The sequence below is a fragment of the Daucus carota genome, chromosome 9 (genome assembly GCF_001625215.2).
Source record: "Daucus carota subsp. sativus chromosome 9, DH1 v3.0, whole genome shotgun sequence".
Lineage (NCBI taxonomy): Eukaryota > Viridiplantae > Streptophyta > Magnoliopsida > Apiales > Apiaceae > Daucus > Daucus carota.
In genome coordinates this window covers 17469390-17483672 of record NC_030389.2, presented here as the reverse complement: position 1 = coordinate 17483672, position 14283 = coordinate 17469390, and the positions used below count along the sequence as shown (strand labels likewise).

The following is a 14283-nucleotide window of genomic DNA, read 5'->3' as shown; positions in this document are numbered from 1 at the left end:
AGAGTACTGTCGTTCGTGTGAGAATAAAAGAGGAAAGGGGGGCTTTTTTTTGTTTATATACTGACGCACCAAAACCGACCGGCAATCCGGTCGGTTTTGACCTGGAAATCTGTGCAGTACCATCAAACGACGTCGTTTCTGTCGCGCGGGTTGTTTTAATTTTTCACGAAAAAATTCATTTTCCGCGTAATTTTTCAAGGTCGGTCGGTTTTACTGTATAGTCGGTCGGTTTTGTGTTTTTGGGAAAATATTTTATTAATTTAATATTTTGTTTATATAAAGTATTATTATAAAAACGTTATAAAAGTGTATTTCGATTCATCGAAATCATCTGAATTTTTGTGTCGACGTTGATGAGATTATTTTATTAACATCCGTACGGTTGGATCGTTTAAATAATAAAACATCAATTTTTGAATAATTAAGAGTGAACGAGATAATTCAAATAAGACTTCTGGTATATGATTAGTCTTCTGTTTAGGGGATCCATACATATAAGAATATTTTTTAAAGGTCCTAAAAAATTAAAACATCTTAGTCAAGTTTATAATTAACATGTGTGACTTCGTAACGTGAAATTTAGTCGAACCGGGTTTTTTAAAAATATTTTCTTAATTTAAAATTTTATTTATGTATATTTTCACAATAAAAGGTTATAAAGGTGTATTTCGATTCATCGAAATCATCTGAAATTTTGTCTCAACGTTGATGAGATTATTTTATTAACATCCGTACGGTTGGATCGTTTAAATAATAAAACATCTAATTTTTGAATAATTAAGAGTGAACGAGGTAATTCAAAATAAGACTTCTGGTATATGATTAGTCTTCTGTTTAGGGGATCCGTACATATAAAAATGTTTTTTGAATTGTCTAAAAATTTAAAACATCTTAGTCAAGTTTATAATTAACATGTGTGACTTCGTAACGTGAAAATTAGGCGAACCGGATTTTTTAAAAATATATAGGGAAAGTCGGTCGGTTATATTTGCAATCGGTCGGTTTTCTGCTTTACCGAATGGTAACCGTGGTCGGTTATATTTGCAATCGGTCGGTTTTCTGCTTTACCGAATGGTAACCGTGGTCGGTTATATAGCAGTTCGGTCGGTTTTCTGCGTATTGAATGGTAAAAGCGGTCGGTTATGTGACTAGTCGGTCGGTTTTTCTGCGTATTTTAACAAAAAAACAAGGTTTTGTTGTTTCCTTTCTCTGCCTTTACCTGCGACAAAACCAACAACCATCCAACAAACTAACAAATCAATAATCAATAATTTCATGAAACTAACAAATTAATAATCAATAATTCAACAACATCATAAAATATTCAATTATATTAATCAATTTCATCAAATCCATCATCATAATCATCCTCTTCTTCATCTTTGTCTTCTTCTTCTTCTTCTTCTTCTTCTTCTTCTTCTTCTTCTTCATCATCATCCTCTTCTTCATCTTTGTCTTCTTCTTCTTGTTCATCTTCTTCATGTCGAACGAACGGTAAGGAACCATATTGTGCAAAATCAACAAATATAGAGAATGCACTAGTAGCATTTGATCTATCTTCTTGATAAGCTTCTTCAATATCATTTGATATTTTGATAGATTCGCTTATCGGACGACTTTTAGACTTGACGACCGTAAAATATTTGCCATGTGGATTCAATACACTGGGAGCATAGTAAACCTGGGAAGCTTGACTAGCCAAAATAAAAATCTCATCCGACTTCAATCTTGAAGTAATATCCACGGTCACGACCCTATTTTTATCAATCACAACACCATTTCCGACACTATCAAACCATATACATTTGAATAAATATACATAATTTCCTCCTCGATAAATAAGCTTGACAATTTCCTCCAATTGTCCATAATAATCACTATTGTTATCATGTGAAGTGCCCTTAACAATGACACCGGAACCGGAAGATGTTCTCGTACAAATTTGTATCCATTGACTTTACAAGTCTCAAATGTCATTACCCGCATAGCCGGTCCCTCAAACAAATATTGAAGAAGAGGTCGGTTTACATCATTTCGTCCAACCTAAAAATATTAAAATTATATTGATGAAATATATTCAAATTTCAAAAGAAATTGAAAAAACAATATATACCTTTTTCAATAACCAATCTTTAAATCGGGTCTTTATGTAACAATCTAATTGTTGAGGTGTTGTCTCCGGACGTTGACTCATAACACGATCTGTAAACCGCCTGAAATAAATTATAATAAATAAATTAAAATAAATTATCAATAAATTATAATAAATTAAAATGAATTTAAATAAATTTAAATAAACCTAAAAAATTATAAATGATACCTTAGATAAGGTTGAATTTCTGGAGAGTTTAGAAGTACATATTCTTCTGCTAACTTTCGCTCTTTATCGGTCAAATAACGACTTCCCTCTTTACCAAGACATTCAATTGGATATTCAAAAACTTCTAATTTTTCGGAGCCATCACCATCAAAACGAGCTTCATTGCGACGTATTTTATTATGAATTGAGTCCGTGGCAAAGTAGAAGGAACAAAAATTAAGAATCTCCTCTTCCATATAACGTTCGGCAATTGAACCCTCGACTCGCGCTTTATTACCAACCTTTTGTTTAAATTTCCCTAATAACCGTTCAATTGGATACATCCAATGCCAATAAGCGGGTCCCGCTAGTCTAATTTCTTCTGCTAAATGTATTACCAAATGCTCCATCGAATCAAACCAAGTCTGAGGAAAAATTGTTTCCAATAAACACAAAGCTCTAATAACCGATTTCGTCATTAGATCCAAGTCGGATCTCGTAATCACAGATGAACATAATTCTTGAAAAAAATTGGAAATCATTGTCAAGGCATCCACAATTGGTCCCGGTAGAAGCTCGCGAATTGATAGAGGCAACAATTTTTGAAGGAAAATATGACAATCATGCGATTTAAATCCAAAAAACTTACACTCCTTAGCATTGCAACAACGAGATATATTTGAGACATAACCGTCTGGAAGTTTCAACGACTCAATCCACTGACATAGAAGTTTGAGTTGTTTTCTACTAAGAGAGTACGGAGCTTTTGGTTTTTTGCCATTTTCATCAATCCACAAATGAGGCAACACACCGAAGTGTTTGCAATCCGACCTTGCCTTGTGGTGATCTTTTGACTTCTTGCCCCCAACAATGGTAAAAAATATGTTCTCAAACACATTTTTTCGGTATGCATGATATCAATGGAATGTCGCAAACTATGTGAAGACCAATAAGGGAGATCATAGAACATCGGGGCATGAGTCCAATGATGCTCAACCCCATATCCATCACTTCTTTTCTTTTTGTTAGTCTTTCCGGGTGGTGGAAAGTCTATGCTATCAATCCAAGTTTTAACTTCCTCCCCGGATAAGCGTCCACGCCACAACCTTTTTTCCGAATGGTCAAACAAGCTACTCTTCTTACGCAATGGATCATTAGGTTCAAGAAAAATTCGGTTAGTGCCATGAAAAGAACATTTCCCAGAATGTTTTAACTGAAACCCCTGCACACTTCCCAAACACACTGGACATGCAAGCTTTCCTTTCCCCGACCAACCACTTACCATACTCATGGCAGGAAAATCACTGATTGTCCACATAAGAGCCGCTCTCATGGTAAAATTTTGTTTTAGAGATTGGTCATATGTTTGCACTCCGGTATACCATAATGTCTTCAATTCATCAATGAGAGGTCTAAGATATATATTAATATTTTTCCCAATACTCTCCGGACCCGGTATAATATCCGTCAAAAACATATACGGTCTCTTCATACACATGGACGGCGGAAGATTATACACAACAATTACCACGGGCCATACACTATATGTTTTGTTACCCGTATTCCCAAACGGGTTGAAACCATCGGTCGCAAAACCAAGTCTTACATTACGAATTTCTTGAGCAAATGATGGATATCGGAGGTCAAAATTCTTCCATTCGTCTCCATCCGCAGGGTGAGAAATTTCTTTTTCATTGACCTCTCGATTTTTGTAATACCTCATGTGGTTGGATGTATGTGCCGACATATATAAGCGTTGCAGTCGGGGAATCAAAGGAAAATGTCTTAAAATCTTTCTCGGAATTTTCTTACCATTTTTCCTTGATTTATCCAAATATCGATTACAACTACATATATCACACACAATTTTATCTTTGTCATCTCCATAAAATAGCATACAATCATTCTCGCACACATCAATTTTTTCATATTCCACCCTTAAACTTTTCATAACCTTTTTCATCTCATAATAAGACTCGGGTAATGTGTGCTTTTTTGGTAACACGTCCATAATGATCTTAATCAAACTGTTGAAGGCTTTGTCACTACAATTAGACGCATTTTTGAACTCCAACAATTTTGCGGTAAAACTTAATCTTGTAAATTTTGTGCAACCGGGATAAATAGGAGCACCATTTTCAACAATCGCCTTATAAAATTCTTTAGCACTATCATTAGGAGCTTCTTCAACATTAGTAGTACCCGTGGTATCATAAAATTCATGATTCGAACCGGCAAAATCATGTAACATGGAGTTGATATCAACATGATCATCTACTACCCTACGACATTCTCGCGTTTCACATGATTTTCGCTTTTTATTTTTTTGCGAAACCTCTCCGTGCGAAGTCCATACCGTATAACTCTCCATCATACCCTCGGATATCAAATGAAACCGAACATCATCTACCCCTAACCAATTCAAATTTTTACAAAGCTTGCAAGGACATTTCATCATACCTCCCTCCATTTTCAAGCTTGCAAAATTCAAAAATTCCTCTACACCTTCCCTATATTCTAAATTAAGAGTAATTTTATCTCGTTGCAACCGGTTACTAATCCAACTTCGATCAAGATTTGTCATCTACATAAATATATATACACACCACGCACGTATGTATTAACATAACATAAAACATATACACATTACAAATTATCCAAGAAATTTATATAAACAACATTCATACAAATTATTCTCAACAAAATAAATAAAAATCACAATGTGATCATAATTAAGAAGAGTAGCTTACTTTGTTTTTGATAATTGATTCCTTCCTTTCTTGTTCTTCTTTTTCTTCTTCTCCTTCTTTTTCTTCTTCTCCTTCTTCTTCTTTTGATATTTGATAATTTCCAAGCTTTGTTGTATAATGAAAGTGGAGAGTAGTTTTTAACTTTTTAGCTCACACAAAACCGACCGACTATCAAAAATAAACGGTCGGTTATGTCTATTTAAACAAAACGATGTCGTATCACTGCTAAAACGCACCTACCCGCCGTTTTTTAAATAATAAAATATACAATGGGGGTCAAAACCGACCACCGGGTGGTCGGTTATGTTGCAAAATAAAACGAACGTCCGTTTCTGGTCGGTTAACGAGCAGAACGCTACTTTCCCAGCATTTAAAACCGACCATATTAAACCGACCGCCCAAAAGCGACCACCAATTCGGTCGGTTTTATTTTGCACAAACGACGTCGTCTTAGCACTTAGCCAAAATAAATCAAGAAATAAAAATAAAATAATCAAAACCGACCGAGGTCGGTCGGTTTTATAGTATGCAAACGACGTCGTTCTTCGGTGCCGCAGAGCATTCTCAAGACTTAGCCAAATAAATCGATAAATAAAACTAATAAGAACAAAACCGACCACCATATCGGTCGGTTTTCTGCACTTGATTATGCTATAAACGGTCGGTTATGACCCAATCGGTCGGTTTACTGAGTTACGGCAATGGTAACCTCGGTCGGTTATGACTTTAGTCGGTCGGTTTTGTCGCTTAAATTTTAAAAAAAAATAATTTGACGGAACTGGTTTTATATCAGAAAACTCATAACAAACGCAACCATTTATTCACAAGTCGTCTGATAAAAACCAGTCCCGTCATTGATAACTCCCTAAAAAATTGTTTAATCTTCAAAATATTTCAAATTAAAATTTATGCGAACAACAAATTAAACTCACACGCTTTATAAAATCAAACTCAAAAAAATATATCAAAATCAAATCAAACTCAAAATCAAATAAAATAGATGAGTAAATCAAATTCAAAGTCCAAAATCAAATAAAATTAATCTTAATAATATTTAAATTTCAAAATCCTATCAAATTCCTAAGCAATCAAGGGGTATGAATATTGGGAGTGTAACTCATAGAATTCAATACAAGGTAATGGAAGGGTGACTCTTGGGATTGTAACACTAATACAATTCAATGTAGAGACTTTTTAGTTGCTTAACACTTGTGCTATAAAAAGGGCTCTAATCTACCACAAATTAACTACAACTACTACAATCACAATCAAAATTACAATGGCAGTCACAATCAACTACAACAACAACACCGTCACAATCGATGGAGTCTCCTATGGCATTCTCGACATCCCCGATGACATTTGGGTGGAAATGGATTGGGATTATAGAATCCCAATCATGTTCATGCAAATGGATCACTATCTCGAACAGGAGCGGTTAGAGGAAGAAAGGCGGGCAGCGCTACGCAAGCAAGAGTGGTTGATTCGCTTCGCGGGGATGATGACCGCGAAGTTGAAGCAACAAAAGAAGGACGAGGACAAGGAGGACAAGGCGGGCAAAGGCAAAGGCAAGGCGGGCCCTTCGGGGATTTGAAGTTGTTACAGTTGTTTTCAAGTGTTTTATTATGAATTTTATTTAAGTATTTATAAATATATATGTTTATGGGTGTTCTTATAAATTATGAATATGAATGAAATGATTATATATTTTGCTTCAAAAACGGACTCCTTCTTCATTATCATGCATTCATGCTTACAAACTCGACTAAAAATCGAATTCAAAGAACATTCACAATTAAAGAGAAACTAAAAATCAAAATCAAAATCAAACTCAAATTCAAAATCAAACTCAAATTCAAAATCATATACATAAAGAAACATATATATACATACATACAAAAACACATATATATATACATACACAAAATGCTAAAGAGAAACTGAGGGAGAGATCGATATACCTTTCAATTGAGATTGAACCCTAATTGAGATTGATATCCAAAATCCAATCGAGACCGAACGGAGTTTAAAATCCATATTCTTCATGTGCATAGAGATTAGTTGGCAGAGACACAGAGAGAGGGGAGTAGAGAGAGATTTTTGGGAAGAGAAGAGGAAGAAAATAAGTTGGGGAAAAAGAAAGATAGACTGGTGGGGGAGAATCATATTAATCAAAATTACGAGTTAAAACCGACCGGTGCCGGTCGGTTATGATATTTATACAAAAACGGCGTCGTAACCCCTTCCCTGACGAGTTTATGTTATCCATTTTCCACATAAATAAAAAAAATTATATGAATATATAAGGATAAAACCGACCGCTGGCGGTCGGTTTTCGTTTTCGCGATCACACGTCGTCGTTTAAACTCATAGTTTATTTAAAAATCAATTAAATTCTTTAAAAACACATAACCGACCGATGCTGTGGTCGGTTAAGCATTGTACACGTCAGCCGTAAACCCGACCACTGTTGTCCCGGTCGGTTATAAAATGCCTGGCCTTGCCAGCAAGGCAAAACGACGTCGCTCTGCGACGTAACCGACCGATTTAGTCCGGTCGGTTTTAAATCGACGCTTTTTTTTGGCGGTCGGTTTTATCCGGTCGGTTTTGTCCTGTTTTTTTGTAGTGTATATTATTATGTGGATGTAATTTTTTTAATGTTGCACGTCAAATGTTCCGAAACTGCTAAAATTGACTAAATGGTGAGTGCAGTATTTAAGTTCTTTAATAAATTTATGTGGATATTTATAAGTATTTCAACACCAAAATCTAAGCTATTAATGCAACAATTATTCAGAAAATGACTTAGATAAATGGGAGTCCACAGACGTGCACATCTTAATATCAAAACTTAGCATCGAAATGAATAATTTAGTATGACGATATTAACAAGGACATACACATACCAACTTCTCTCCAACCTCTGCTGCTGACACCTAGAGTATGTGGGTCGGTTAGTCCACTGCGATGCTCTTTGTTATCATCCGATAATTTCTGTCAAAAAACAAAAATTCACCGCACAATCCGTTTTTCATAAACCTTCAAATCATGTCAAAATCAAGTAATAGGCTACCTTTACTGACTCATCTCCCCGATACTTGACCAACATTTTCAAATCCTCAAGTGGAATATCATTGGGCCTATTCGTCAACCTCTCGTCATCAGTTTCATACTATGAGTAGTACTTTGTCTTCATTCGCGATTTGTAAGTCCTCCAAGATCTATTAATTGTTGAAAAATCCCAGTTCTGAGCTCCATTCGGATAAGATAACGGTCCTAATAAATTCAGCAAATTAAAACAAATTAATTGATTTTATAATGGGCACTAGCTTATGGTTTTTAATTTAAAAACACTATAAAAGTGGTATTTATAAAACGCTTGACAAGTAAGGTATGCAAATCTTAAGTTTGTAGTAATGTGTATTGTGTATGACTATCTAAGTGTTTAGGGCCCTGTTTCATGCACTAGTTTATTTTCAAGGTATCATTTCTACATTTGAAATATTCTTATTTTAGCACATTTCTTGCGGGCCATTGTTAATACATGTGCAAAAGATATATGTGGCACCGATAGTTAAAGGTCTACCACAAATATCTTCCATCTAGCATGTAAAAGGTCGTTTAATATACGATTATATACAAAAAAAAGGTGAGATTTGTTGTGCCGAGAATTATGAAAAGTGTCACATATGTAGTGCTCAATCGGATAGTTTCAACAATATGGTAATGGCGTGGAACCTCGATAAATTCTCTAATATTATAAAATCATTTGTAATTTTTATTAATAGTGTTCGTGATATTTGGAAACAACAAACAAAGAAGACTTTATTAAGCAATTGAATCTAGAAAGTAGAGGTAAAAGAAATGTATAAACATAGCTCGAAACAATATAGAATGAAAGTAAGTGATTTTCTTATCAAATAGTGGGGGGGGGGAAGGAATAAAATCTAAAAATTATGTTGTCCAGTGTTTGAGAATTACTCATGAAACATTGGATTTTTTAAGTGCTATTAAGGTCAATAAAGAAAAGTCAAAGTTGTTTTAGTTCCTAAAATGGGTACACCACATGCATGAAGCTTAAATGATGAAGTTTCTAATGATGAATTGATTTTCTTTTTATTTGTTTCCCAACTACATATCACATTCACTGTTAAATAAAATAAGTATATCATGCATTCTTCAACTCTAATTTTTGATCAACTCATTTGAGAAAGTTAAAAAATTTAATATTGTTATCCACTAAACACTCATATCATTCAAACTCATTAGAATTTCCTAATTGGACTTCAGTAAACACATACAGAACAATACCACTATCAAAGTATATATAAAAAATAAAAATTAAATCAAAAGCTTACTTAGATTGCGTTAATTTCGTTGCTCCTTCGAAGTTTCCACTTAAATGCATTCAATTTAAAACACTATAAAGATAATGTTCTCTTTTTCTATTTTTTAATAATGGGCACTAGCTTATGGTTTTTATTTAAAAACACTATAGAAATGATATATATAAAACGCTCTACAAGTAAGGTATCCAAATATTAAGTTTGCGGTAATGTGCAATGCAGAGAGGGTGGGAGGAGGTTGGTCGAAAAAAAATAAGGGACTCATATGGGACTCATGTGTATTGTGTATGACTATGTAAGTGTCTAGGGGTTGTTCCATGCACTATTTCATTTTCAAGATCCACTCATGTCTACAAAAAAGTATCATTTCATCAACATTTGAAATTTTCCTATTTTAGCACATTTCTTGCGGGCTATTGTTAATAAATGTGCGAAAGATATATGTGGCACCGACAGTTAGAGGTCTACCACAAATATCTTCCATCCAGCATGTAAAAGGTCGTTTAATATACGACTATATACAAAAGAAAGTTGAGATATGTTGTGCCAACAATTGTGAAAAGTGTCACATATGTAGTGGAAGGTGCTCAATGGGATAGTTTCAAAAATATGGTAATGGCTTGGAACCTCGATAAATTCTCTAATATTACAAAATCATTTGTAATTTTTATTAATAGTATTCATGATATTTGGAAACAACAAACAAAGAAGACTTTATTAAGAAATTGAATCTAGAAAGTAGAGCTAAAAGAAATGTATAAACATAGCTCGAAACAATATAGAATGAAAATAAGTGATTTTCTTATCAAATAGTGTGTGTGTGGGGGGAGGGTGGGGGGAGGGGGGAGGGGGGGGGGAGAAATAAAATCTATAAATTATGTTGTCCAGTGTTTGAGAATTACTCATGAAACATTAGATTTTTAAGTGCTATTAAAGTCAATAAAGAAAAGTCAAAGTTGTTTTAGTTCCTAAAATGGGTACACCACATGCATGAAGCTTAAATGATGAAGTTTCTAATGATGAATTGATTTTCTTTTTCTTTGTTTCCTAACTACATATCACATTCATTGTTAAATAAAATAAGAATACCATGCATTCTTCAACTCTAATTTCTGATAAACTCATTTGAGAAAGTTAAACAATCTAATATTGTTATCCACTAAACACTCATATCATTCAAACTCATTGGAATTTTCTAATTGGACTTCATTAAACATATACAGAACAATACCACTATCAAAGTATATATAAAAAATAAAAATTAAATCAAAAACTTACTTAGATTGCGTTAATTTCGTTGCTCCTTCGAAGTTTCCACTTAAATGCATTCAATTTAAAACACTATAAAGATAATGTTCTCTTTTTCTAATTTTTTTTATAATGGGCACTAGCTTATGGTTTTTATTTTAAAAACACTATAGAAATGGTATTTATAAAACGCTCTACAAGTAAGGTATCCAAATCTTAAGTTTGCAGTAATGTGCAATGCAGAGAGGGTGGGAGGAGGTTGGTCGAAAAAAAATGAGGGACTTATATGGGACTCATGTGTATTGTGTATGACTATCTAAGTGTCTAGGGCCCTATTCCATGCACTAGTTTATTTTCAAGATCCACTCATGCCTAAAAAAAGTATCATTTCTACATTTGAAATATTCCTATTTTAGCACATTTTTTGCGGGCCATTGTTAATAAATGTGCAAAAGATATATGTGGCACGGACAGTTAGAGGTCTACCACAAATATCTTCCATCTAGCATGTAAAAGGTTGTTTAATATACGACTATATACAAAAGAAAGTTGAGATTTGTTGTGCCGCCAATTGTGAAAAGTGTCACATATGTAGTGGAAGGTGCTCAATGGGATAGTTTCAACAATATGGTAATGGCTTGGAACGTCGATAAATTCTCTAATATTATAAAATCATTTGTAATTTTTATTAATAGTATTCATGATATTTGGAAACAACAAACAAAAAAGACTTTATTAAGCAATTGAATCTAGAAAGTAGAGCTAAAAGAAATGTATAAACATAGCTCGAAACAATAAAAATGACAATAAGTGATTTTCTGATCAAATAGTGGGAGGGGGTGGGGGGAAGAGAATTACTCATGAAAGATTAGATTTTTAAGTGCTATTAAAGTCAATAAAGAAACGTCAAAGTTGTTTTAGTTCCTAAAATGGGTACACCACATGCATGAAGCTTAAATGATGAAGTTTCTAATCATGAATTGATTTTCTTTTTCTTTGTTTCCCAACTACATATCACATTCATTGTTAAATAAAATAAGAATACCGTGCATTCTTCAACTCTAATTTCTGATAAACTCATTTGAGAAAGTTACACAATCTAATATTGTTATCCACTAAACACTCATATCATTCAAACTCATTAGAATTACCTAATTAGACTTCACTGAACACATATATAATACCCATGTTGTACTTTCAAGTCAGTCAGAACAATACCACTATCAAAGTATATATAAAAAATAAAAATTAAATCAAAAACTTACTTTGATTGCGTTAATTTCCTTGCTCCTTCGAAGTTTCCACTTAAATGCATTCAATTTAAAACACTGTAAAGATAATGTTCTCTTCTCTAATTTTTTATTATAATGGGCACTAGCTTATGGTTTTTATTTTAAAAACACTGTAGAAATGGTATTTATAAAACGCTCTACAAGTAAGGTATCCAAATCTTAAGTTTGCAGTAATTTGCAATGCAGAGAGGGTGGGAGGAGGTTGGTCGAAAAAAAATGAGGGACTCATATGGGACCCATGTGTATTGTGTATGACTATCTAAGTGTGTAGGGCTTGTTCCATGCACTATTTTGTTTTCAAGATCCACTCATGTCTACAAAAAAGTATCATTTCTACATTTAAAATTTTCCTATTTTAGCACATTTCTTGCGGGCCATTGTTAATACATGTGCAAAAGATATATGTGGCACCGACATTTAGAGGTCTACCACAAATATCTTCCTTCTAGCATGTAAAAGGTCGTTTAATATACGACTATATACAAAAGAAAGTTGAGATTTATTGTGCCGACAATTGTGAAAAGTGTCACATATGTAGCGGAAGGTGCTCAATGAGATAGTTTCAACAATATTGTAATGGCTTGGAACCTCGATAAATTCTCTAATATTATAAAATCATTTGTAATTTTTATTAATAGTATTCATGATATTTGGAAAGAACAAACAAAGAAGATTTTATTAAGCAATTGAATCTAGAAAGTAGACGTAAAAGAAATGTATAAACATAGCTCGAAACAATATAGAATGAAAATAAGTGATTTTCTTATCAAATAGTGTGTGTGGGGGAGGGTGGGGGAGGGAATAAAATCTAAAAATTATGTTGTCCAGTGTTTGAGAATTACTCATGAAACATTAGATTTTCAAGTGCTATTAAAGTCAATAAAGAAAAGTCAAAGTTGTTTTAGTTCCTAAAATGGGTACACCACATGCATGAAGCTTAAATGATGAAGTTTCTAATGATGAATTGATTTTCTTTTTCTTTGTTTCCCAACTACATATCACATTCATTGTTAAATAAAATAAGAATACCATGCATTCTTCAACTCTAATTTCTGATAAACTCATTTGAGAAAGTTAAACAATCTAATATTGTTATCCACTAAACACTCATATCATTCAAACTCATTAGAATTTCCAAATTGGACTTCACTACACACGCACCTATAATACCCACGTTGAACTTTCAAGTCAGTCAGAACAATACCACTATCAAAGTATATATAAGAAATAAAAATTAAATCAAAAACTTACTTTGATTGCGTTAATTTCGTTGCTCCTTCGAAGTTTCCACTTAAATGCATTCAATTTAAAACACTATAAAGATAATGTTCTCTTCTCTAATTTTTTATTATAATGGGCACTAGCTTATGGTTTTTATTTTAAAAACACTATAGAAATGGTATTTATAAAACGCTCTACAAGTAAGGTATCCAAAAGTTAAGTTTGCAGTAATTTGCAATGCAGAGAGGGTGGGAGGAGGTTGGTCAAAAAAAAAGGAGGGACTTATATTGACTAGTGTTAGTTTTCTATTTTAATTATGATCTTATATGTACACAATACATACAAAGACAAATGTAGGATACAAATCAAGGATGTGCCAAATTTCAAACATATGGGTCTATTCCTCTCAAAAGCTGAGATATCTTATTTTGTTGGTTGACATATTTTGGGGCACCAACCTTGGGCATTTAAATTTCATCAGCTTTAAGTTTCAAGGTTGAAGGTGTTTTATCCATTAGATGGGACTGCACTGCCTTCTCACTCTGACTCTGCAGGAGATGATCACCTGTATTACCAACGAGACCAAGGAAATTTCACTAGTGAATATAGAGGCTATGAGTATAAGGTTGCAAAAAATATATAATTAGTACGTACAATTTGTTTTTTCCATTCTTAAAAAAAGAACAAAGTTCTCCCCTGTTCCAAAAAAATAATTCAAAGCTATCTAAGATTTTCAATAATTTGACTATATACAAATGTGAACTATTTCATCAGTGGAATATTACTCTAGGATATGTCATGAGACCATGACCAATCTATTTCCAAAAGATTGAACACAGATTCTGTGTGGCCTCGCAAAGAGCAGGAATTCTGCTGCCCCCCAGCACATACTTTTCTCTTCTTGTATATATATTAAAGAAATGAACAATCTGTGAAGTGAAACTTATACCAAACATCAATATATAAAGAGTATAAGAACTAACAACTTGTAGCAAATGAATAAATTAAATGATAATATTAGTAAACCAAAATAGAGAAAACAACATTAAAATCTTTTATTCATCATGATATCAAGAAAGAAATGATTAAATGAGTAACACAAACCAAGACAAAAAGCATGATAGATA

At 33.3% G+C, this 14283-nt stretch overlaps 1 protein-coding gene across 2 annotated transcripts; it reads right to left on the bottom strand.

Moving 5' to 3' along the window:
- Window positions 1-1291: 1291 nt before the first annotated feature.
- LOC135149156 (uncharacterized) lies at window positions 1292-5257 on the bottom strand. 2 transcript variants are annotated; one of them, XM_064084115.1, is made up of 3 exons: window positions 2321-5257; window positions 2114-2213; window positions 1292-2043 (listed from the first exon to the last, which is right to left on the bottom strand). In XM_064084115.1, exons 1-3 carry the CDS (start codon window positions 2839-2841, stop codon window positions 1768-1770), a joined length of 897 nt encoding a protein of 298 aa, XP_063940185.1. In that variant the 5' UTR covers window positions 2842-5257; the 3' UTR covers window positions 1292-1767. The 2 variants fall into 2 exon arrangements, 1 of the variants encoding a protein (XP_063940185.1); XR_010287323.1 differs by having other exon boundaries at window positions 1340-2043; window positions 2321-5252.
- Window positions 5258-14283: the final 9026 nt, after the last annotated feature.

Bases quoted from the DNA above. Each gene is read 5' to 3' on its own strand.
- LOC135149156 (XM_064084115.1), bottom strand. From the start codon at position 2,841: ATGATTTCCAATTTTTTTCAAGAATTATGTTCATCTGTGATTACGAGA. The intron at 2,214-2,320 runs GTATCATTTATA...AATTTATTTCAG, and splicing joins GAAATTCAACCTTATCTAAG to GCGGTTTACAGATCGTGTTA. The intron at 2,044-2,113 runs GTATATATTGTT...TAATATTTTTAG, and splicing joins AAGATTGGTTATTGAAAAAG to GTTGGACGAAATGATGTAAA.